This window comes from Enoplosus armatus, chromosome 8, assembly GCF_043641665.1.
Source record: "Enoplosus armatus isolate fEnoArm2 chromosome 8, fEnoArm2.hap1, whole genome shotgun sequence".
In the NCBI taxonomy this organism is placed as follows: Eukaryota; Metazoa; Chordata; class Actinopteri; order Centrarchiformes; family Enoplosidae; genus Enoplosus; species Enoplosus armatus.
The window spans coordinates 21139441-21165560 of NC_092187.1; the positions used below are offsets into that span (position 1 = coordinate 21139441).

At 41.1% G+C, this 26120-nt stretch overlaps 2 protein-coding genes across 3 annotated transcripts; both read right to left on the reverse strand.

The window, feature by feature from the left end:
- Positions 1-687: 687 nt before the first annotated feature.
- On the reverse strand, positions 688-4557 carry rnf41 (ring finger protein 41). Its single transcript, XM_070910940.1, has 7 exons — positions 4462-4557; positions 3459-3564; positions 3250-3365; positions 2888-3159; positions 2532-2667; positions 1434-1537; positions 688-1335 (listed from the first exon to the last, which is right to left on the reverse strand). The coding sequence occupies exons 3-7, from the start codon at positions 3337-3339 to the stop codon at positions 981-983; spliced, it is 957 nt and encodes a 318-aa protein (XP_070767041.1). The 5' UTR covers positions 3340-3365; positions 3459-3564; positions 4462-4557; the 3' UTR covers positions 688-980.
- Positions 4558-14837: 10280 nt separating this feature from the next.
- Positions 14838-25307, reverse strand: ankrd52a (ankyrin repeat domain 52a). Of its 2 annotated transcripts, XM_070909776.1 has the most exons (28): positions 25234-25307; positions 24561-24644; positions 24359-24437; positions 24103-24173; positions 23694-23894; positions 23509-23596; positions 23100-23242; positions 22678-22890; positions 21986-22064; positions 21769-21883; positions 21505-21587; positions 21270-21387; positions 21101-21169; positions 20839-20979; positions 20371-20433; positions 20083-20194; positions 19650-19721; positions 19357-19558; positions 19110-19197; positions 18856-18973; positions 18032-18251; positions 17852-17939; positions 17639-17722; positions 17256-17401; positions 17000-17082; positions 16743-16825; positions 16522-16613; positions 14838-15490 (listed from the first exon to the last, which is right to left on the reverse strand). In XM_070909776.1, the coding sequence occupies exons 1-28, from the start codon at positions 25258-25260 to the stop codon at positions 15219-15221; spliced, it is 3234 nt and encodes a 1077-aa protein (XP_070765877.1). In that variant the 5' UTR covers positions 25261-25307; the 3' UTR covers positions 14838-15218. The 2 variants fall into 2 exon arrangements, with proteins under 2 accessions (XP_070765877.1, XP_070765876.1); XM_070909775.1 differs by lacking the exon at positions 19650-19721 and having other exon boundaries at positions 21270-21587.
- Between the last annotated feature and the right edge of the window lie 813 nt (positions 25308-26120).

Sequence of the window (26120 nt, forward strand, 5' to 3'; positions counted from 1 at the left end):
AAGCCATGGTTTTTAGTGACATGTCAGTGAACAGATGCTAACTGTGAAGAATGAGATCTATGTCTATATTTCAATCAGAAAAAGACATATGGATCTCAGAAGGATATTATGTGGACCAATATGATTTGTCAAATAAAACTCATTATACATAGTTAAATCCCAAATGTTAAACTTCAAATTTAACACTTCAACTGGACCCAACATTCAGACTATACATATATATATATATATATATATATATGTACACAACTGAGGCAACAAAGAAAACACAAAATCAATTTTCTTCCTGCGATGAACTTCAAATGCACCGAAAAAGGCAGATTTCCATACATCAAATTGTAACATCTTCAAGCATGTTTGTGTAAAAGGCAACACAATAAATAAAACAAATGGCACAGAAGGTTTCGACAATCTAAACTGAGAAGCACAATGTCTTGTGAAATATTCACAGGAAACTAAATACTAAAGCAAGCACGTGAAAAATCTTCTGAGTCAACGTCCCTGCAGACAGTAACACAGGCTGACAAAACAGAACTGAGATAAACAAAAATCACAATCTAATTACAGTGAGAGGAATAAGAGGAGGACATTTATAATTCAATATAGTATTTGTATTTACAAGCATTTATACAACTGAGGACATTAAACAGGGGTTCAAGCTTATTACTATATTAGGACATGGAGCAGAACAATCAGATCATTTAATGCACCAAATATAAACCTTGTAAACATCACATCTCACCTTTTATCTCAGAAATCAGTCAGATTAAGTTTCTATTTGATAGGTTCATTACTATATTTGTCCTTACTTTAAGGCATAGGTATCAAGCTTAGGAGTGAGCCTCTTTTAAGATTTTATTTTAAATAAGCCGGATTTACTCAGGAGGTTTCACTCCAGTGAGGAAAAACCTACTCGTCACAGCAAACCCCCAAGCAAAACGTCCCCACTTGTCTCTGGATCAGTTCAGCTAGCTGTACAGTTATAAGATCTCCTCCACTCCGTGCGCAAAGATCATGACCAGGCCGGGCTCCAGGATCATATCCTCCCCCATATGCTGATTCTCACAGGCCATCACCACCACTGCCTGCTTGCCAGGGATACGCTTGGCAACGTAGTTCTCATAGTAGCGCCTGTTCATCTGCCGTGTCTCGAGCGTGGCCAGTCCCTGCGGCCAGTTACGCTCGTGGGCGTTCTCGATCAGGTCGTTCACAATTGAGAGAGGACAGCCGCTGTCGATGAGGGAGCGTTTGATGACCGCCTGGAGCACCGCATCAGGAGTGGAGATCATGCCACCCCAGCGTGTCACTCTGGCAGGCTGCATGGAGTTCACCCACCTGAAGATGAGATAAAACCACCAGAAAATAAGGGACTGAGCTGCAGACCAAGTTGATGATAGAATAGCAAGCAGGCAAGAAGAAGAAATTTCACTTACTCCAAGATCTCATTGTACTCGATGCTCTCCTCAAGATTTTGCAGGTTAGGGTTAGCACTGCGGATTGCTCTCATGTAGGCTTTTAGCAGCTGAATGTCCCGTTTCTGGAAATTAATAGCGTCATCTTCAGTAATGGATTTCACAAAATCTCCTGAAGTTATACAGGAAGTAATAACTTTCCAATTAACAAGTCTGGTGGCTGCCTTGAAAAGCTGCACATATTAGAATATAAAAGGTTTCTATCGATTTCTTTGGATCCAGTAGTCTGCCCTTAAGTCACGTTTATTGGACTTTTGACAAATACTGATCATTTCAGCTTTGTCAGATTCCAATCTAGCTATTAAGAATATATATATCGTAATAGCAGTGCCTTATAGGCAGGTGATAATTCTAAAAATATTCTCCTTCTTTATATACCTGTATCATGACAAAACTCTCATATCAGGGTAGTGTGGTCTCACGTCCGAATGACAACAGACAAACAGCATTAGACCTTAAACATCTGATATATAGAGTGAATTATAAACCCCTTTTCAGGGGGGCATTATTGTTCCGTAGTTAAGCCAGCAGCAGGGGTAGTAACAGTAACAGAGCCAGCAGGACCGGACAGGGGCGTGACGTTTTGATGACGCGTAATTTGAGATTTAAAAAGCAGCTAGCAGCAGTTAGCAGCTAACTCAAAAGAAGAAGAAGTTAGCAGCTAACCCACAGCAACCAAAATGTTTTCGAATTGGGGGGACAACGAGGTCCAGCAGATCCTTACCCTCCGAGCACAGGACGAGATCAACCTAACCCGACGCATATGTTATAACTTTACACTGGACGCCGACGCTGTTGTGTCACATGTCACGCTTCTTTTGCTTTCGGAAGTCCAGGGCACACACTGGGGCATTATGCCGGTGTTGTTTGGTTCAGTGTAAAAAAGCAAAGCTGGCGCAATGATGGGTCTTCTTTACGGCAGTATTGCGATAAAGTGTTTGTTATGCAAAAGAAATATGCTCTTGGCTATATCTAAACTGGTTCCACAGACATTTGTAAACAATATTTTTCAGGACTAGACTTGTAAAGTAGACTCAATGAGCAGGAAAATATTCTTACTTGTTCCCCCAACTGGTGTTTATGCTCTGCCACAGTTTTCTCCAGCTCTGAAATCTTAGTCTGTTGCTGCTGGACGACGGTCCGCAAGTGTTTGATGCAGTTGTGGTTGGGCACCTCATCTTTGGGCATCTCAAGCCTGCAAGAGTCGGGGAGATAGAATAACAGAAGAGAAAATAGAGGATTTACCATACCATACAGAGGACAGGATATACATTTTTGCAAAACCATAACCATAGTATATTAAATGATGATTATTATTATTATTAATCATTTTGGTCGAGCAACTGTTCTGATTAGCTACACTTTGCGAAGCTCTGAATTCAGTGTACATTTTCTGCCAAATGAAAGCCACTCACCCACATCCCTCCTCACAGTTGACAGGCCTTTTGGGGTTGTGCTCACAGTCCTTGAGGTGTGACTGCAGCTGGTCCAGTCGCAGTGTGGCTGTACAGCCAAAGCCCGCATTGTCACAGCTGATCTGAAGCTTGGACAGCATGTTGCGCATGATGCGGGGCACAGGCCGGAGGTGAGCTAACGTCACTACCGTGCGGTCAACTGGACAGATCTGCTGCTGGGCAAACCACTGTGTAATACAGGCATTGCAGAAGGCATGCTCACAGTGTGGAGCCTGGAATGAAGTACACAGAGACCAAAACATTAGAAATGTGAAAAATGCTGATACAATTAAGGGTGGTTAATCTTTCAGACATGGACTTGCCTGCACTGGTTCTTCGAGCACTCCACTACATATAGGGCACAGCAGGTCTTCATCCACCTCCCCTTGGAACCTCGTAACGTCGTACCCCATGGTACATCACTGGGATCCACAACCTCCTGAGCAACACACAACCAAGGAAATTAGGTTTTCGGACAACTTAACTGCATCAATATATGACTGTAGATATTTCACACATACTTTCAGCCTACCTCACTCACAAAAGGCCTCAAATGCTTCCATTCAGCTCTTGATGTAGTGCTGACACGTCATATCTGGCAGGAATAGTCTGTCTGGCGAAAGAGACAGAAACACTCCCTGCAAAAAATTATGATATTATTCACACAGTTATGAAGTTATCAAAAGACTCTTGGGGAGCTGGTGGTTAGATCAAATAGAGTTATGCTATGTAATCAAACCTTACATAATAAATACAAAATGAATAAATCTCATCTACAGACATATTTAAATGGTCGAGAGTAGATCAGTGATGTTCAAGCTTTCTCGTCATGTTCAGACACAAACTATACTTTTACTAGGATTACTCTATAAAAGTTTAAAAAATTAGTCTTTAGTCTTATTCTTAGATCAATGTAAAGGCACAATGACTCAAGAAATTGGAGCACACAGCCATATTTATACAGATCGCCCTAAACTGATATCCTTGATCCGTAACGTAGTCAGGTTTTCTGACGTTATCCTCGACATGCGAAGCTGCAACAGACGTGCTCCAACATCTGAGGAGAGCATCCTGTTGTCCCAGCTGACTGGTGGCTGACCTAATTTCAGTGAAAGCAGCACATACCGGTCTGGAGGCGATTTACAGATCCTTTTCCTCCAATCGCACTCAGCATGCCTTGCAAGCAAGCTAACGCTCCATGCTAACGCTAGCTACGTGTATGATGTTTGTCGCTGTTAACAATGCGCTAAATCGCAGTGCCTTCGCGTTTATAATGAGCTAAACGGGTGTCATCTTGAATAAGTAACACAATGCTTGAGTTCATATTTCAGTACTGCCTGCTCGTCATTAATTAAATGTGGCTAACGCTTGCTAACTATATAGCACTGGTAGCGACTACGGTACCGTTGGTTTCCTTTGGATATTAGCCATCAAGCTAACCAGACAGACCTCAGTCTGGACAAACTACACCGACATATGAATATTTACAATCAGTCACATTAAAGGAAAACATTATAACGGGATGATATACTTACTTGAACATGAAGTAACACAGACCCTAATCACGATGTTTGTGTATTTTCGGACGTCCTACTGTAACTAGTAGCTCGCTAGCCACGTCCTGTGCTAACGATACATCCTACACTTCTGTTTCGTCGCTACGCAGGCGGGTGAGGACGTCATGACGTACAACAGCTTTTGATTGGTCCGTAAAATCTATCTATCTATCTGTTTTACTCCAAACATTAAACAATGATAAACAAATTGAAATTACAATTTGTTGTATTCATGACATAAAACTTATTTTGAAAATAAAAGATTCGATTATTAAATCCGACTGTCATGTATCAGTAGATGAATACAAGTATGACTCCATGTGGGTATCTGAATGAAATGTGGAAATAATGTATATATTTCCCAATGATTTAATTATTTCCAATACATCAGATTTGGCCTGCCCCAAAATGTAAATGTATGAAATGTCTCTCTCTCAGCCATGCATTCTTCCAATGCTCTGTATGTGTCAGAAGGTAAACAGGAAGGAAATGAACAGCAGCTAGCATGCAGAGTGTGTGGGAATATGGTTTAACAGGAGGAGGAGCACATTGAAAACATGAGTCATCACTCACTACCAGTGTGATTGCATGTTCCAACACCGCCAAAAACCAACGTCTTCACATTGTATGACCATGTGGTTGTGTTTAAACTAAAATCCAGCCCCAGGCAGTGGTAATGTTAGTACAGCTAACGTCCAACTAGTTACTGTAATATTTACATTTCTTTCTTGTATAACTCATTCTGACCTTTTGTTGATGTTTTCCATTGCCTCAGTATGTAATGCAACTAGTGTTTTTGTAATCCTATCCTATACGCATGTTGATAAATAATCCTACTGATTAAAATGTGTAATTCTCAGAAACACGCCCTGCAGCACTACTACATGAGGTGCTGCAAAAAACACACTCCTTTGGTAAATCCAATCCAGTTATTTTCTTTGCTTCATCATATCTTCCTCATTTGAGTCGATGAAACACAAACCTCTTTCAGTTGTGACATTTTCACACTGAAATTAAAATTAAATTAAAACTTTTTTAGAGAAAGACGTAGAAACTTTTTCTGTATTCAGCTTCCTATAACTCCTAGACATTTCAGTGGATTCAGCATAACTAATTCTGGATAAAACATGTGAATATGAGACCTGAAACACTGATCGTCAACAAATAACGCCAGACTCAGGAAATATTTAGCAATAGCACTTTATTGAACACAAACAACCCTAAGCCACAATACTGAATGACAAGACCAATTGGCTGCAGCAAACATTTTATAAAATAGATTCAGGTTTAATGTCACTAAATTGTTTTTTTTTTTTTTTTCTTTTAACGTCAGAAAGACAGATGCAGGTTTTTCCAAAACAGTGAATGATCTTTTACATATTTAACATTTTTGTAACAAATTATCATTCACATGTTCACACAAAGGAATAACAAGGCAAAGTGCTTTCAGGATTGCATTGAATCGAAAAAACAAAAACAGAAAAATGAATGGCTTGAGGTTTAGGTGAGACAGTGGGTGGGTGACGGGAAGTGGGGCTGGTCCTGTCCTGGGATAGGCATGGGTGGGTGGGTGGGGGTACCTGGTCAGAAAACCTCAAACCTTTCACCTTGTCATGTACCCCTTGAAGTCAAACTGAATGTAAAATATCAGGGCAGTGTGGAGACAGACGCCTATGTAGCAGAATTTGGTTTTGAGTGGACAGATGGATTCGAAGGCATACGGCTCGAGGGGCTCAAACTCGCCCTCATACAGAATTACAAATCCACCTTACTATCTTCCTTGTGACAACCTGTGGTATCATAACAACTGCAGGGCAATCGATGGCTGACCCAGAATGAAGCTGTAAACGTTGAAATAATGTGTACTATACGGCTAGACAGGAAACTATACGCACAACAGGAAACCAAAGAAATAGATGGTGTCAACAAAAAGCCAATGCAATGGTTGCTTATTTTCAAAAAGATGAATCCTCTGACCATTCGCCACTGAATGTTAAAGGGGATAGACTATCATCATAATCTGCATCATAACATTGTCTGGCTTCACATTCCAGTGGTATTTTGTCGTATAAATGCTTCTCATAAATATTTTTTTTCAACGTCAAATAGACATATACACATACAGCACAACCAAGCACACTTTTTATGTATAACTACCATTGCTTATGATAAATCTGTATTCCCGTACTGTGAATAGACTTTTTTTTTTTGTTTTTTGTTGAAGTCAGAACAGGTGGAGAGACAAACAATACTCAAGGCTGCAAAACAAGGAGGTAGGAGAAATGCTACTGAAAAACAGCAAGTGATGCTAACATGATAGTTCACTTAAATAATCGTGAGAGACACCAGGCTTCGGCTCGACTTCTTGAACCACGCTAGTGCCAACAGTTGCTATTCCAGTCGCGTTTAAGGAGCGGCGTGTAACAACTGTAATGTTACCACTTTCACTTTGATTTTGTAAAATAATGTGCAATATCGATTTGACCAACAAATTAGGACATCACGCAAAAATCTCCTCATAGCTCCAGAAGCAGACCGGTGTAGCAGCTGTGGTGATTTACTAACTGAAGAAATCTTAGAGGCCCAATCTGCCTTACAAAGATGTTTTAATCGTGTCTTAACCCTATATATCCAGACTGGTCATGTTTCTAAATTGGCTAATTTCAACAGAGTAACTTCATTGGTCCTGTTGTCATCACAGGTCTAGAGACCACGCTGCTGGTGATGGCATTGACTCCTTTACACACAGTAGAATAGTATATTTGCAGATTTGTAAATGAGGTAATCAGCGTTAGGCTAAATAGGGAACCCTGTCATTGACACACATGCCCACTTCATTCACCAGCAAAGCAAAAAGATTTCCTCAATCAGTGGGACAGGACTGTGGAAAATGAAATCATCAACTTTGGAATGTCGGGCAGACGAGCCAACTTTTTTTTCTTTTTTTCTTTTTTGTGAAGGTGCACTATGAAACTATTTGATTGTAACTCATCACATGCCCTGATTCAGAGTCCTTCCCCTCATGACAAGGGCTCCTTTGTATTTCCCCAGATAAGCCACTCAAAGTAAAACAGGCAGCCATTATCTATCATCTTTTTTCTTAAATTTGCAATGAATTAAGGCTGCCTCAGCAGCAGATCAATGCCTGCTTTAAGTCCAGTTGTGAGAGGATTGTTAATAGCTTGTGAGTTGCAATGAGGTGGCAACATCTACAGTGAAGCGGACTAAAAATAAAAACATGAAAAAGGGACAACCACGACTAAAATGTCACAGAACATGCAGTATACATCCTTTCCTACAGTAGGCTATTCCTAATAGCACATTCAAGGGGGCTCCTAATGGGCAAATTCTCTGATATGGCTCTGCTTTAGAGTATCAAGCTTTGTGGGCTCACAGAAGGAGCACGTCGATAAGGTGCTCGATCAGAAGATTGCTGCCTTAATTCACCTGCACAAATACTGTCATTCAGTTCAACAGTAAACACTGGAAAGTGTTTTGAACATTTGTTTTCCTTCGTGTAAATACATTTCTCCCCCCCCACCCCCAAGACACATCCTCTGCTGGTGAAAACAAGCGGCACTTCCAAGGGGAATGTTTCTCTAGAACCACAATCACAGGACCTCCAAGTAACAAATTCTGAAAACACATAGGCTATACAGTAGATATAAATCTCATGAGTTTCTTAACTGTACAAGCTTTAGGCTACACGCTGAAAAGGGAGGGACACGTAAGAACCCTTAATGCTTAACATTGAAAACAAATATAAGGCATTTCATATTTCCTTTTATCCGCATACATCACTGACAGCAGGTCTAAATATTTTTGAGAAAACATTTCATTCAAGGAGGAAGAGGATGCATATACACATCTACACATGCAAATGAACATGTCTACCGGCTATAAAACCAGAAGTCCAAACTACAATACCATGTCCATCCATAAGAAGAAGAAAAAAAAATGCACCTACTCAAATCTATCAGTCAACTTGTGCACAGTCCTTTCTCTGAGCAGGCAGCTTTTAAAGTTGGACATTGATCACAGTTTTAAGAATGGAATATCAAACACTCCACTATCAAATGCCACCTCTCTGAATACAAACAAGAGGACCACTTGAAATCCTTCATTTGCTACAGATGAGTGACTTTTGGTGTTAACAAAAAGGGCATATTAAATAATTTTTTTTTTATTTTCAACTAAGGAAGCAATGATAAACAAAAGGTTATTGCACTTTTATCTTTTGTCTATTTCAAACGAGGTCAGCTTGAGAGAAGATGATTCATGCCTTAATGTCGTGGTAAGACAACAAATGTTATGTCACGTCTATAGTATGATCACACTGTTATTATTAACACTGCACACAGCTACTACTTCAACCCTACTTGTAGTCACTCTACCCTAAATAACACAAAACAATCTCTACAATCAATTTGCAACACAGTCACAACAAACAGTTTGCCTAAACTTGATCTTGAACGCAGGTACCGCATCGTTTCACAACTTGGTTTGTATTGTGAGGTTACTAATCGTCGATGAATACCAAAGAGTTGAGAAGAATGATCAGAAGCAGCTCTGAAATTCTTGGTCTTTCTACAGTTAATGTGTTACTGACAATCAAACCTCATGTTTTCTGCGCTCAGAGGAGTCTGGTGTTTTTTTCCTCTCATCTTTGCCTAAATTTGGTCATTAGGCTCTTTCACTCCTTGGTGTTGGGAGAGCCAACTGAGCCCCGAGGTGCCTTCTTTGGATTTGTGCTTTCGTACTATTGATCCCCATCCATTTAATGTTTGATGTGCCCTAAATCGCATCAGTAATGTGCAATTTGTTCTGCCACCCAAAAGGGAGCACTCAGTCACTGGAAGTGCATCATGAAATCCAGACTAATACAGGAGGAGTTATTTAGGCTTTTTCCTTATAATTCAGATCACATAGGGTTGAAATAAACATACTCGGAGAGAATATGAGCCCATCTACTGTAGTCGTGTACGTTCAGTGTAATTTCTTTTCCCATTATAAGGCTTCTGGGAAATACAAATGGAAGACCGTACCTTTCGGTAGTAACAAATAAAAGGCACCATGCCACCACTGTGCTCGATATTACACAGGTCTTATTGGTGGGGGGGAAATTAATAACCAAGTGTTCAGGCAGGGAAGGCGGTCAAACTAGCATTAGTCATACAGTAAGATTTTATTGTTTTGACTTACAGAGGTAATGTTTTATAGCTACCTTCATTTCCCACCTTAAAATTAGACTGTACTCTTCATCCTATATTGACCTGCACCAGATAACAGACTCGTCTGTTGGTTGTAATGAAGAGAAACGTGTTGAAACAGGGTAACTATGCTTTTTTTCTGCTCTAAAAAAAAAAAAGGGGGTCTTGTGCATGTTTAGGTTTCGACATGCATATATTGAAAAGTCACTCACACACACCGTAAGAGAGAAATCTACACGACTGGCATCAGGTAAAACGAGAAGAAATCACAGAGGATAAATGTCAGCGTCGTCACACAAAATATCACTGATGAGGTAAAACTGCAGGTCCAATAAAAAGTACAAGGTGCAGTTGGCTGCCCCTTTGTAAGGTAGGAAACATGAGACATCTGCCGACACTAATCTAACACTTCCGCATAGATACATCTCTGATTTAGGCTGGTTTAAGCAGAATTACACTACCCACAACAAGATGGATCACAAGATTTTAACTCTTTGTTAGCATAGCTGTACAAGCATTTTTCATAGGAATTTCCTTTCCATCAATATTTTTTGAGGTACACCACTTTTATCCCCAGTGTCATTTGGCTCTGGATGACGGAAAAGCCAAAATTGATTGTTTACGAGTGAATTCTGAATCCATTCATTCACAGTGGCAAATATGGCGATATCCTAACCTCTCAGAACAATCTCTGCACCATGGCAACCTTGAGCTATGTGCTACCTCAATTGATTTGTGTGCTTCTCGACACCCAAAGATGTCTACAAGACCAAAAATAGCCAAAACCAGCAATCCAACCAAGTAGCATAACTCAACAGGTGATGCAACTTATCAGGTACTACCAGGTATCATTTCCTTTTTTCAGCTTTTAAGGCAAAAGGCTCAACAGTGGATCAGAGAGTTGAATTGAAATTTGCCATTTACTTCAAGTAAGAACCGAGACATCCATTGAGGCAAATCAATTCTATACCGTATATACCATAATTTTTTTGGACATCAAAAACTGTTTTTTGTTTTTTTTTCCTGGTAACACACACACACACACGCGCGCACACATTAAAAACCACCTCATTAAACAAACACACAACCTAGGGATTGCTTTGCCAATACCAAAAGGGACTAACTATATTCTTCGAAAATGTCCAATTATACAATAGACTTCTACCAACACCGAATTTTAACAGAATACTTGCATTTAAGTATTAATATCCCATGCAAATATTTATATAGTTTTTTCTTGACTAATATAATTGGTGAAAAGACATGCAGCTCCAAAACACAAAACTGTAATAATCCTGCCTACTTCTGAATAAGTTACTGACCAAGTAAGTATGATTCATGACTAAAGGCAAATAAAGGTTTCTATGGCACTAAATGGGTGTAGCTTAGGTGCATTTCTGTCAAATATAGGCTATTAATGAGTATGCGTGATCATGTCTACTGTAGACCTTTTTGTCCCTCTTGTTGTACTGTACTGTAAGGCAATCTCAATGGAATGGATGAACATGAATGTTAAATTCATCTGAACTCTTGTCCTCCGTTTACCTTGTAGGCTACACTCCACACAAATATATATATATATGTATAGAGAAAGAAGAGTGATATTACACAACAGCAGGCCTATACTCCAAAAATAATGCCAAAAAAAAAGAGGAAAACCTATCCAGACCCTTAATGCAGGAAGACTACTACACATACTGTATAATATGTATAGAATTAGGTTATTACATGCTACCTGTATAATCATATCTACGCAAGACAAATGAAGAGCAACAGTTTAAAGTCGGGAGAAAGCAAATTGTCCTGCTCTAAACTGACCCTACATTCATTTCAGTCAGAGAATTCATGGCTCAGATTTGATGGTCAGACTGTAAACTGCTTGAACATATGCATAAATCCATTGCTGCTTTACTGAGAGGTTTCCCCCTCTCGACACGTTTTGGCAAACAGGCCTTATTTGTGACCAAAGATTATAACATCTAACCCGCATTTAAAATCTTCCATTGGCATTTATGCTATGATTTACTGAATTGGCCTAAATGGATGGCAGTGCAATATTTGTGCTGCACACTATTACACACACTCTCTATTGCTACAATTGGACCTTTCATTGCTTTCCGTTTCTGACACCAGATATAGTGTTTTATGCTCCACTTGTTCAACCGTTACTATATCAAAATTGTGATCTAGCTCCATGCACAATCACTCAGTTATCACTGGTACACACACACACACACACACAAAAAAAGCATGTATAAGAATACTGTGATACAACAAAAGGATTCAGTCGCAACTTGTATAGTTGCAGGGGCAATGGCTCCATTTACTGGTCAAATAAGGACATCACAAGAGAAGAAAATCCCTGCCCAAACAGACAGCACCTACAAATGGCAGAGAGAGTATGTAGAGTATTTTGAGGAGCCTGCCTGAGGTGTCTGTTGAATCACTGGACTGACTTTAAGTGACTTAGGCTAAAGTCTGTATTATTAACAGTAGGCTGGGTAATGTAACCGTGTCACTCTTTTGGGCCTGTTGCCCAGAAATAGATAACACAAAAAAAAGTCAGTGGGCAGTGGACACTGTCCCGATGTACTTAGAGACACTGTTTTTTTGTTTTTTTTTAAATAATGCATTGTTAGAGTACAATTTTGTTGCAGCCTTTGTTTGTCTTTTGCAACCCTACCTTCCTGTATTCAGCAGCAACACACATGCATGTAAACATAAGTACATACATTACATCTGCTCTATTTTGCACACTTAGAACCTGAATGTACTAAAGTGCGTGCTTGACTATCTAATTAAGTGCTGAGGGATTAGGGTTAAAAAAGAATTAAATTATGGAACATCCCAAAAAAACCAAACAATGTAGACATACTCATCCTGCCGAGATCTGATTGGATTAATAAATTCTGCCTGCTGCTTCAGCACAGATCCTGAGATTACAAAAAAAATGTACCTATCCCTAATATTAATAATAATAATAATATAACTGTTCTCCTGAAAATTATATATTGATCAAGAGAAGAAAAGCTGGGGTCACTAATTAGTTCCATTTCATTTCAGTCAGTTATGGAGGTCAATTGAAATGCCAACTATGAATCTACGACACTAACTCTGAGAAATCACTGCTCTGAAATGGACTTCGTCAGTTTTAGTAAATCAAGTAAAATACACGTGAAAAGACTTTTCGCAGGGGTATTTAACGACATAGCCTAGTCTAGGTCCTCATCTCTCATCCAGTCGACTAATGTGTGCAATTGTGCCACTTCATTGCCAGTGGATATGAAGTTATCACACCAATGAAAACAATCTGACTCAGTGTAATTTAACCACCAGCAGATGGTCTAAAAAAACACGACAAAATAGCATAGATATAACATCTAAAAGTCACAAACAGCTCTAGTGGTCCGATACAATCATCTTTAGTATGCTTAGTACCAGAAATGGGATGAGGAGACAACAAAATGAACACCAAAAAAGCACATATTTGGATTTCTGCTATTCCTGAAATCTAAACAGGTATTGGCCTAAGCAAAGATCCCTCTCCCTTTCTACTTAGCCCTATTTTCTTTTATAAGGGATATCAACTCCCGTCATTGATAATGCCAGGTCATACGAAGATACGCCGGGCAATTTATTTTCCACTAGATACTATGGTGCAACTGGGGTTCAATGCTGTTGCTATCAAATAGGTGGAAAGATAATCAGTCTCAGGGCTCATCACACTCTGCCATTACGCAATCCAACTGAAATTATGTGTTACGGAAGGCATGGGTCAAAAGGCATTTCATGAGATGCCATAAAGGCAATCCAGTGCATTTGTGTTGACACTGACAGTAAAATGCCCGGCACACACAGAGCCATTCGTTTAGTCTTTAGGTAAATTTTTCATGAAATAATTAAAAAAACAAAACAAAACAAAAAAAAAACCAAAACACATTCCAGGGAAACAAAAGCCCTTGTGACAGTGATTGTCTATTCAATAACGTTAAACAAAAAGGCCAAAAGAAAATATTGCTTGAAAACTGCCCAATAAAAATAGCAGACAAATATTCTATATCTGTTCAAATTGATCAGAGTTGACCACCGAGAAGTTGAGATATGAGCTATTAGATGTTTAAGACTAGTTCACCAGCTCCAAGAAATACTCCTTTAGTGAGAGCTTGTAAAAACCACAACGCTGATGGCAGGTTCAACTTCAGAAAGACAAAACAAAACAAAAAAACAAAACGTCATGAGTGCCTAAAAACCAAAACTGATTGCTCTCTTTCGATAGTTAGGCCATTCAAATTCTGAAATCTTTTTCCAAAAAACACTGTTAAAGAGATGGGAAATAAATTGAAATGGCTTGTTCGTTTATGTGCTCAGATATATGATGCTTTGATGAGGTGTTGTTGGCAGATATTACTAGTAAAGCCTTCATCTAGAAATAAACAAGGCCTCAGTCAGTCACTATCCTACAGTAGTTCTCTAGTCCTACAAAAAGAGAACATTAGGCCTACGGACCCTGGGTGAAGATGAAGCAGCTGCTAAACGAGTTGACGAGGTATATCAAGATCTATTGTCTTTCTCTATACAGTACAGTTCATCTCAAATAAATAATTTATAGCCATAATAGTGTTGATCAACTTTGGTCATAAGTTATATGCTTAGAAACATTCTAGCTTAACAAACACTTATTTAGCATCTTTAAAACATGAAGTCAGCATTAAGAACAAATCAATGTTACGATGCTGACCCGAACATGGCTCTCCTTTGGAAGGAGACATGCTAATGTATTCAGCAGCGTTACCAAATTATCTTAAAATGCCAAACGATTCTAGGCCGTACATTTTAAGTACACTATGGAATTAACATCTTTGTGACCCTTTTCCTAATTTCAGATTGTACTGTAGTACACAAGCATTGCACTCTTAAGCAAAATTTAGATTTTCCCTTGTGTGGTTCCTTCATAAAAATCTAGGCTAACGGACAATTAAAGAAGAAAACAAAAAAAGAAAGAAAAAAAATAAATCAAAAAACAAACAAAGAAACTCTTTGATCACTCTTTTGGGAAGGCTGTATGTTCCTCTACAAGGTCACCACAACTGATTAAACATGATATGACTTTTATACTGAATGATATGAAGAGTAAGACAGTCGAGGATACAGAGATTTCCATGCTCTTAGATGTCGGTTATATAATTATGTCGACATGGTTTTAAAGGGTTAAATGATTTAGAGATGGCCAGATTGCTAGTGTTTGTTTTGGATGCCACACTTCATCTGAGTGACCTTGTAGAGCAATCCGCCTCTACATAGTAAGCACTACTAGGAGATGGAGGAATGGGATCTAATTGCATATTAGGTTTGACTGCACCTCAAGAGAAGACCAAACACTCACGCACACACAGACACACAAACACATACATACACAGAACAGACATGTGGGTGGGTGCTCTCCTGGTCCTCTGGGCCATGTTAAAGGGAGTCCCCCCCCTGGTGGTGATGATGGTGATAGCAGCTGACTGAGGGGGGCACGTGACCTCACTCAGACAGACACCCGTCCAGGCCAACCGGTGCACCGTGACGATCTTTGACGTAGCCATTGTGGAGACCGTTGCTGGGCAGCGGGGCGCAGGCGGCGGTGATGCCGCAGTGTTTCAGCAAGTTGAGACCCGGGGAGGGGGAGACTGTGGGAGAGGAGCAGGAGCAGGAGGAAGGGTCCCGCTGGGGGAAAGGCTTCATGGTAGAGAGGATCAGAGCCAGGCAGTCAGCCACGTCCTTGTTGGGAGCACAGGCCAGAGCTGGGGTGTGGCCTGATGGACAGACAACAAATTCACATTAGTGCACAAAACTACATCAGTTCAACAGAGTGTTTTAGTCTCTTTCAACTCATTGTTTTGTTTTTCGTTTCACTGTCAGTGGGCAGCTGCTTTCAGCAAAAAGCTCTAAAAACCCACTGTACACCATCTGCTCAGCACCAAACAGCAGACAGGCACAATTAGCTACTAGCTGGTGAACATTGTGGAGGATTTAACAGCTAAAGAGTCAGATATTTCCCTCAGGAGTTGGTGGAGTGGTTCAGTGCATCTGCAAAGCAGCCACTCCACACTAAACTCTATCTTAGCCTTCACTAGTCTCATGTTTTACCTTAAGTCTCTCGTTTTAATGCCTTTGTTCATCATCTGTGATGTTAAAACATCAAATTTGTCATCATGTGTGCATCCCGGTCAGAGTTCAGCTCTAAAACCCTAGCACACCATGAAGCTTTCTGCTCAGCCGAACACTCAGTCACACCGGCTGGCAGCAGAGGAGGGATGCACCAGCGTCTGGGTCAGAAGCAGTTTAGCTGACTTCACTGACAGTCAGCGCCGGCTCCGGCTCAGCTTGTTTTGTGGCCACGCCATTTTGAGAAAAGACTCGGTTGATAAAGTTTACAGCCTGCCATGCTGTTGCTCCTGCACTGCTCTGTGCACAATGACGCAGATAAAAAAAAATGATAACAAAATCATGTTGCTTCTTTTCAAATGATCGACTTTTAGGGGGCAGCACTAGTGTAGGTCACTGTTTTCTAAGAAATTCATCATATACCTTTATAAACATTGATAATGTCAGTGTAGTGTTTACAGCTGGTTAGTTGGCCCCAAAACGCTAGCAAGCTCCAACACCTACTTCCACACAATGTTAACATACATTTGACAAAAAATAGATTCATATTGGATGGATCGTCTATCCCAAGCCAGTTTCAGGTCTGCACACACTTTCATGACGAAGAGACAGGAAATAAATAAATCTAAAACTATGTCGTGTCGCGGAAAACAGTCAGAAGAAAAGCATACGGCCTCACCTTCCTCATCCACAGCCAGCACAGTGGCTCCTCTACTCAGCAGTGCCTGCACCACCGTAGCCAGGCCATTACGTGCTGCAAGATGGAGGGGCCTGGAGGAGAATGACGGAGGAGTGTGAGAGACAGCTGGCAGACCTCCTACTCATCAACTAGTTTGTAATTCTGACATTAGAACATCCTAAATCCTTTTTGTTGGTAGCTTAAAAATGTTACTAGCTCACATTTGCAGAGCACTGTTGGTGGCATTTATGAGTGTGGGACTGTGGATCTCCCCCAGAATCAGCAGGGCACACATCTCATGAGCCTAGGGGACAAAACAAAAACAACTGTGAATAAAATGCATTCAAAGACGCTGTACCTCATTACACTCAGAGCACTTCCTCTTAAATGAGCAATATTTTTACACCTGAGGCATGGTGTTAATGCTCAGCACACCTCAGCGGAGCTTTAGGATCTTGTGAATAATTGTGATGCGTACCTTGCTGCAGGCCAGGTGCAGGGCAGTGTTCCTGTTCTCATCCAGTAGTGTGAGGTCAGCCTTGGCCCGGTGAAGGAGGATGGCTGGATGACACCAAGATGCAAAGACATTTACTTACTTTCCTGATCTGACAATTATAGTCAGAGGAGATGCACAACAGACCTGTTCAAGCCTGGACTGTGACTAACAGCTATTTGTTCTCAAGAAAACAACTCTATCTTAAGAATCCCACAAGAATAACAGGTAAAAGACTTACCCACGGTGCCGCTGTGTCCCTTGTCAGCAGCTACCATCAGAGCAGAGCGTCCGCTTTTGTCCACTGTATTGATCTCTGCACCGTGGCGAAGCACCAGCTGAAGTCCCGCGACATCCTCAGCAAATGCAGCAGCATGCAGTGGGGTCCTACGGGCACAGACACAGGCGGCCCAACCAATTACTGTATGATCAGTGTTACAGCTTCAGGGACCGTGGCAGGCAGACCGATTATTTGATAAGCCAGAAGAAATAATAGGTTTAGGTAACACCAATAACTTTGATATTAGCTTAACAATGCAATTTCTTAAGGATCTACGTTACATGCTTTCTCTCTGAATCTCAGCTGTTCCCAAATAAACTAGTTAAGTCTTTTGTCCCGCTCACCTTCCTTTGGCATCTCTGGTGTTAATCATGTGGACCCCAGCAGATTCCAGCAGCCTCTCTGCAGCACCGCTGTGGCCATTCATCCTACAGGCAAGACAGCAGAGTTAATGAAATAATTTCATCTAAACCTACAGGTTGTGTTTTTCTTTTAGTTAAAGAAATATACAGAAGTACACAGTAAGACACAAGAGCATATGCCAACTTAATACTCACAGAGCACAGTGCAGGGGGGTGAAAGGGTTTCCCTCTTCATGGATAAATGTTTTAAATTCAAGTAAAACCTCCAAACAGTCTTCATGCCCTGAGAACAAACACACTCAGCATTACAGACAACACACGTTACAGTGATTGATTGCAGGTTCAGGGATTTCCAGTCGATCAAACTGAGCAAACCTTTGTAAGCAGCCCAGTGTAATGGGGTGTATTGTTTGTTGTCCAGCAGTTTATCTTGTGGGTCTGTTGCCATAGTGGCCTGCACCAGACTGGCCAGGATCTCTGTGTGGCCTCTGGATGCAGCGTAGTGCAGCGGTGTCCTACCCTGGGCGTCCCGACACAGTGCAGAAGCTTTGTGCTCCAGCAGGGCTGTCACCGAGTCATCATGACCCAACACCGCCTGAACAAAAGACCAGTAAGGGGCGATGACACAATCTCCACTGATAAAAACAACAACTTAACACAGTGAGAAAAATAACGACCATAACTTCTTTACTTTAAAAGATAGAAATCATTTTCCTCCTTCAGGATCACAGCAGCATTATTTAGATCCAGGATACTTTCCTGGACAGGAATTTCTTATTCTGAGATTAAGAGTGTTATTGTATCTCATTTGAAAATGACTAAACTAAATACCTATCCGGGAAACTGGCCATCTACTATGCCTGGGCGCTCTTGCTTTGACCCTTGAGACTCCTTAACGGATGGTGCTAAAAGGGCTTTAAAAAAGAAGCTTAAACATCATTCCTTTCAGTTAATATTTTACTCCTTTGCTGGAAGCAGCTCAACTTTATCAGGCAGATTTTAAAACAAGTCCCCTGTTTAAGTATATTATCTAAACTACTGTACACTTAAGTTGTCTATTGTAATTGTTATTTGTGTAGTCAATGTTGACATCTACTATATTAACCAACACTTAAACTCACCAATTAGTCTTGTACGTATTTGTGGAGTAGCTGATGCTCTAATAAAGTATGTAGCCACATGCAGTGTTTTTGACCTACCCCTCTGTGCAAAGCCGTGCTGTCCCTTTTGTCCTTGGCATCTGGCAAGGCACCCCTCTCCAACAGGAAGTGGACACAGTCAGTGTGACCTCCCAGAACAGCTAGCATCAGAGGGGTCCTGAAGGGGACAGCAGTGACAACAAAGATGTGTTTTTGAACTGTGAGCTCATTGATCAAATCAGCTTTAGACATTAAACTGTTTCTGAAAGCTGAATATACAAACTGAAGCCACGCTTTTCAATCAAACAACTCACTGGCCAAATTTGTCTGCAACGTTGGTGAGATCCCCCTCCTCCCCATAATCAATCATCATGCGCAGGCAGTCCGAGTGACCATTGGCAGCTGGTGTGAAACAAAGTACAAGAGGGAGAATTTTAAAAATATATAAAAAATATATATATATATTCATAACATAACATAACGTAAGATTAACTCTGTTCCGGGTGGTAACCATAAGAAACAATGCTATGCCATGAAATCTTCCAGCAGTGAGCAGTATACCTGCGACATGAATTGGAGTCCACATGAGGCGGTTGTCATTGAGGAGGCAGGAGGCCCCCTGAGCCAACAGCACCTCCACGCAGCGGGCGTAGCCTTTCTGGGCAGCCAAGTAGAGCACAGAACGGCCCGCAGCATCCTGCATATCCACATAGGCTGCAGTCTCCGTCAGCACACGCAGCGCCTGCCAGTGACCCTTATCAGCCTGAGGGAGCAGAGAAGGGCAGTCACAACTTTGCATTTAGTCAACATTAAGAGGCTGGTGACCCAGAGAGTTGGCTAAATGTGAGACTTACAGCAAGATGCAGAGGACTGACTGGAATACTGCTCTCTATGTCTCCTAGTGCATTAAAGGACATCTCCAGGAGCTAAAAAATAAACAATGGTGGATTTAATTTACTGACGAAAGAAGTAAAAACACAACATGCTGGACATATTAATGTCAATCAAAATCTATACCTGAACATTTTTTCATCATGCACAGCCTACAAAAACGACCCTATCAACTAATCCTTTTGGCTAAACAACATTTAATTACTTCTGGAAACACAAACTGAATAAATAAAGCACAGAATTAATAAATGTGTTGACCTAAGTGAGTGTAATCTACCATGGACCAGATTTGTGACATTTGCTTGAGTGGAATATGTGTATGAGTGTGTGTAACGTGTGATATTTGTGACATATGACTGATAACTTGGATAAAATGGGAAAATGGGAAAAACTCACCAACTCCAGATTCTGTTTGTTGCCATGGTAAGCTGCATAGTGAACAGCACTGTAACCCTTTGAGTTGACCATCGATGGATCAGCACCATTGTCCAAAAGATGTTCCAAGCAGCTGTTGTTAAAAGACGGCACAAAATGTAGAGAGGTGATAAAGAAAAGCAGCATTTAACTCAGGGACATTTCGGCACAAACGTTTTCCACAAACAAACTCGGTTTTATTACAGTGACTTTGAATCACATTAGTCATGGTCATATGCGGAAGAGAAAAGACAAGGGAAAGAAACTCACAAGTAAGACTCCTTCGCCTCATCCTCATCATTCTGATGGTTCCCAGAAAAATGACGATCAACTCTGAAAAAACAAGAAATGCTTCAATTCCATGAACTTTCTTGAGGTCAGTATAACGTGCAGAAGGTGTGTTGTTTAGATAGTTACACTGCTATCTATGAATTGTTGTTGCTCAGAAGTGAATGCCATTTGACTATGAACCCAGTATATTTACATAAAAATAAACTGTTAACAGCTTGAACTGAATACCTATGAGAAACAAGCGAAAACTCAAAAAGCTGAGACAGATAAGGTCAACAATGTTCACCAAGTGTTTCATAATCCACCTGCCAATTTAACAGCTTTACCAGTCAATCGCTGTTCTGTAACAACAACTGACTTCCATCCAGACTTTAACAGAATTTGGTGGCTTGTGCCGCTTCTAGTGTTTCAGAGAGAACACAGAATGAGAGAGACCAGTTTCCCAACCTGCTGAAGGCTTGGGAGGCAGCAGAGTAGTGCAGGGGAGTACAGCCTGTCTGGTCAGGCTCGTTGACCTCAGCGCCAGCGCTCACCAGGGTCACAGTGCACTGGTACCTCCCATTAGCAGCCGCATAGTGCAACGGTGTCCTATAGGCAGGATGCAAGGAGAGAGAATACGGTCACTCAGAATAGCTGCATGTTTTAGGTATCCAGATAATGCCTCTTCAATCACCGTTAAAATTTGAAGTAAAAATGAGGGTAAACTCACCTTCCCATTATGTCCCTCTTATTCAAGTCGGTACCGCTACTTAAGAGTAAGTTCAGACATTCAACATTTCTGTAAAGAAAGATGATCATGGGATGTAAATTAAGTTCGAGTTACAGAACATTTTAAGTCAATTTAATATTCCAGTGACAAAGCAGATCCTGCATCTTACCCTCCAGAGGCAGCAGCGTGTAGACAGGTCCTCCCAAAGTTGTCAGGGGTGTTTATGTCAAACCCAGCAGATAGTACGTGCTCCTTACTCATAGATGAAACTATACTATACAGCTGACCTGCAGGGTAACGAACAAACAGCTGGCGGTAACAGCTACGTCCAAGTGTATGTAAACATGGATACAGAAGATTTAGTGAATCAGGGTGCACACATTTATTTATTAACAAAGACAAACCTGAGGAGAGTAACTTGCGACAACAGTCTGAAAACCCGTACAGCACAGCTAAGTGCAAGGGGAACATTCCATGGATCCCACGTCTGAAAATGCCAAAAATACACAAATACTCAATGTTAAAAATGTAACCCCGTTTAAAACCCAACTGTCTGATAGCATGACACATATACATCAGTGCTTCTTTGTATTACAGGCTGCGCTTCACTGTTTTTACAACACATGCACGATTATACTCAGTAATACCACTTAAGGCTTTTCAGATACCTGGCTGTGTCTGCTCCGTTGGTCATCAGAGTGCTGATCAGCAGTTCATGGCCGTACTTAGCAGCAACGTGGAGAGGAGTATTGCCATACTTATCCACACAGTCAATTTCCCCACCTAGTAGACAAGTAGGGAAGAGGAAGTGAATCAAAGAAACCCATTAAGAGGAGAGAGAAGCCTGTGCTAACATTTTCCCACAGATAACACGGTCATCGTTACCATTTTGGATGAGGATCTGAGAGCGTGTGAAGCGTCCATGAATGGCTGCCATGTGCAGGGGGCTCTTCCCTTCTTTGCTCTGTGGAGGGTAAAAAACAGAATATAAAAATCGTATTATTTTGTCTTCTAAGTTCTTCAGAATCACAATTCACTGATTAATGACAACAATTAAAGCCAAGTATGCATGTTTTTACAATTTCTGTGCAGTGTTTCTGAAGGTAGCAGCAGCTAACAAGTAGTTAGCTCTGCCAGCTATTAATTCAAATTAATAAAAATTAATTAACATTTTAACTAAAAAGACACTACACTGTCTATCATAGTCAGACCAATGTTTTTTCTGTGACAGTGTAATTGAAATTGGGCAACAGCATACTCTTTAAGGTCTCATAAGCTACAAATAGAGGAATGATCAATGACATATGAATCCTTAGATTTATTAGGACATTTTCTTCTCAACATGATTTTCTTTGTATCTCCAGTTTGAAATCTGGTGTAATAATTTAAAACTTAACTACGTCTAAATGATAATAACCAAACAAAAACAAAACTTATTGCACTCCCACATCTGTACTATTAAGGGAACTGAAAATATAATAAACACCAAATTACATGATTACTAATAACAGGAACAAATAAGGTGTAGTCGTGTAAATTGCATAGTTCCATTTGAGACACTTCAGCACATTTCATACCTGCTGGTTGACATCTGCCCCATTGTTGACCAGCAACTCCAGACAGAGGGCGCCGTTGGTGGAGACGGCGGCCAGGTGCAGAGGGGTGTAGCCGCACTTGTTGGGCTGGTTAACATTAGCTCCATGGTTCACCAGCTCGGTAGCCACAGCCTCTTGCCCCGTGTAGCAAGCCACATGGAGCGGAGTGTTTCCAAAGCCATTGGGCTCATCAATCTGACAGTAATACACAAATGTGACACAAGATCAGACTGAGCCTAGAGCCTGAAAGGAAGGATTCCTTGAAATCTTAAAATAAGTGTCAGATGTTAAAAGACTAATGGCTATATGCTGTGACATCTAATAAACCAGACAAGGCAGCTTAATTTGGCTAAACTCAAACAAATCAATACCTGAAAAAAATTATTTAATGTAAAATCACTCACCTCTGTCCCCATCCTCAGTAGGTACTTTACAATTTCGATGTGACCACTTGCAGCAGCGGCATGGAGCGGTGTGTAGCCCTGCTTATCCTTGCAGCTCTTGTCTGCACTGCGGGACACCAGCAACTTCACAATCTCTGCATGCCCTATGGGAAACACACAGAAAAGGAGAAAACATTTCTGTATTATCTCTAACATGAATTATATTTAATTTGACACATTCAAAGCAATGATGAGACATTGAGTCAGTCATTCAGTGAATGTGGTGTCTTTTACCCCCAGATTGTGACGCAAGGACTTGGCCATGTTATTGCTCCTCAGTTGAGTAAAACTTGCCATAGGTGCTTTCACTGTGATTTGACAATGAAAAGTTGTGCTGTGCAGCACTGGCCAGACAGTGAAACTTGCTTACCCAAGTAAGCAGCACAATGGATAGGCTGCCTCTCCTTCTTATCGATGGCACTCAGGTTGGCCCCTTTGTTCAGCAGCAGCTTCACCATCTGTAAGACAAATACATAAAGCGTATTTATAACCACTCTTAGGTTCTCATAATTTAAGAAAAATCCTAAAAAAGGAAGATAATATCTCAAGTCTCACCTCCTGGAACCCACTCTGAGCTGCGTGGTGCAGGGCAGTTCTGCCAGTTCGATCTGCCATGTTCAGGTTGCTCAGCTGGGTCAGCAGGGTCTCTGCACAGCGCGTGGCACGGTTGGCAGCAGCCACATGCAGCGGCGTCTGCCAGAACTTGTCTCTTGCGTTTGCCTCTGCTCCGCGCCTCAGCAGCAGACCCACTGCCCTCTGGGGACAAGGAAGCAATCACAAGAGCTTAAGGCATATATCATAGCTGCAGTTTGCTGCGCTTCCTTCAGTCAGCACAATATTTGGGTGCATAAATCTAAATGAGTTCTATAATCACTGTGGGTGAACACATAATAGAATTAGAGAATGAAGTCATCTGACTGAGAGATAATTTGAAATGGGAAAAGGAAATTAGTTTATTGCTTACTTCATTCCTGGAAGCAGCCGCCCTGTGCAACGGGGTCAACCATACATGGTCTTTAGCATTTACAGTGGCACCTGGCAGACAGAAAGAAAAAACATCAAACATTTTTTTAAAGAGGTCACAAGGATGTTGGAGGTGAATACAGCTGCACAGTGAACTGACAATGGCTAAGGATAAAGTATGCACCACATTTCACTAACACACAAGATACCAAACCCTGAACACAGCCAAGGATCAGTGATGCATTCAGCTCACTCACCTGATTCAATGAGGAGGTCCATTATATGGACGTCCCCCACACAGGCAGCAGCATGAAGTGGCGTACGGCGCTCTTGGTCCTGTGGGACAAACATGTGATCAATCAGAGGGGAATATGACGTTTAAATTTCATGTTTACCGGATATTAGTCGTTCATGACATGGACCCGTTTTGCATTGTGACTTTATGTATAAAATACATACCAGTGCATTGACATCCTCCTTATTGTGCAATAATAGTTGAACTTCTTCAGCATTACGATTGAAGATGGCCTGGACCAGAGGAGGCTGCAGTACAGAAATTAACGTTACCTGCCGAGTTATCACTACGATAACGTTGCATAAAATTACATAAACGTTGATCCACCACACTATGATTTCTCTGAACAAGTCAAATTTTATTTACAGCAGTGAACTAGTCCGTCAAATGGTTAAATATCATGCTATTATGATGTTTAATGTAGTATTTAGTGCGTTTACTGTGGCGTTAAGTACCCTAATGCAATTCTTGTTCCCTTCCAGCAAATACACTGAGCCCTGGCTGAGGCCTACAGGCCCTTGTCTCGCTACTTACGTCAGCTAGCCAAACGGCTGTAGCTCGCTAAGTCTGCTACAGAGCTGGCTTCGACCCAGAATAGGGCCTCGACAAGAGCGGCAACAACGTATGTTAACGCCTGAATGCAGAGCATCGCTAATCACAGCGGATCACATCAGCATGATTACGATATCCACTAAGTAAACATGCACCTCCATTAACCTAAAAATGAAAACAAGTCGTTTCGCAAATAAGACGTAGTATGTTGCGCACAAGAGCAGGTATTTCCCAGCAAATAGACTGCGCCACAGCACAAACACGGAGCGCTTTCTTTCAGCCTACCTGGTCTGCAATGTTGTGTACTCCCATCTCCCAAACTCAACCAGGACGGAGCTCCTTCATGAGGATAAAACTTAGAGGTATATTGCGGTGCGCTACTGTATCCACTTTTCAGACTACACCCATAGCTGGTTGCAAACAGAAATGCGGTCTTGATCTGTCACTGTTGTTGTCTGTATCCTATGTCTGGTCTGACGATACAGGCTACGACTGTGCGGGTCCGCCTACAGGCGTGGCGGTCTGTTTTCGCCTCCTCGGGTGAAATGGCGCCATCGTGTGGAAGAAAACTGTAAAGCATTCTGCATTTATTCCGAGTGGAGGTGACAACATGAATGTCACTCCTCCCCTGCGTGGTCAAATTAAACGTTTAGGGTTTAATAAAAGTTATGTAAACTAGTTGTTATTGAGCAGAATTTAGGAACATAGACTATAAAGTACAGCGGTGGCTACAAACGTACTGTTGTATAACGTAACGTTACACTACGAGGATGAGTCGTCATAGGCTGCCAAATAACAAAGTTAAAATATTTTCCTATACATTTATTCGTACAAGGCTGTTGTAGCCTTAAGGTCTATGTATTAGCTGTCATGGTTTTCATCAGCAGATGGACTTTGCTCCGTTGTCATGGAGATGGATCAGTTGTCATCACTGACCACAATAGCCATTGATGACGTGTAAATTACGCCAATGAAGTGGTGACACAAATTAAGGCATCCTTTTCCAGATCATGATTAAACGGTGAACAGGTAACATGAACACACGCATTTTTAAAATATTGCTTGAAAATACATACGGAGAGACATAACAATGATGAGTCATCTTTTGTATGTAACGTTAGGCCTACAAGTCATACTTGTTAATGTTAAAACGGAACATTTTGCAATAAATA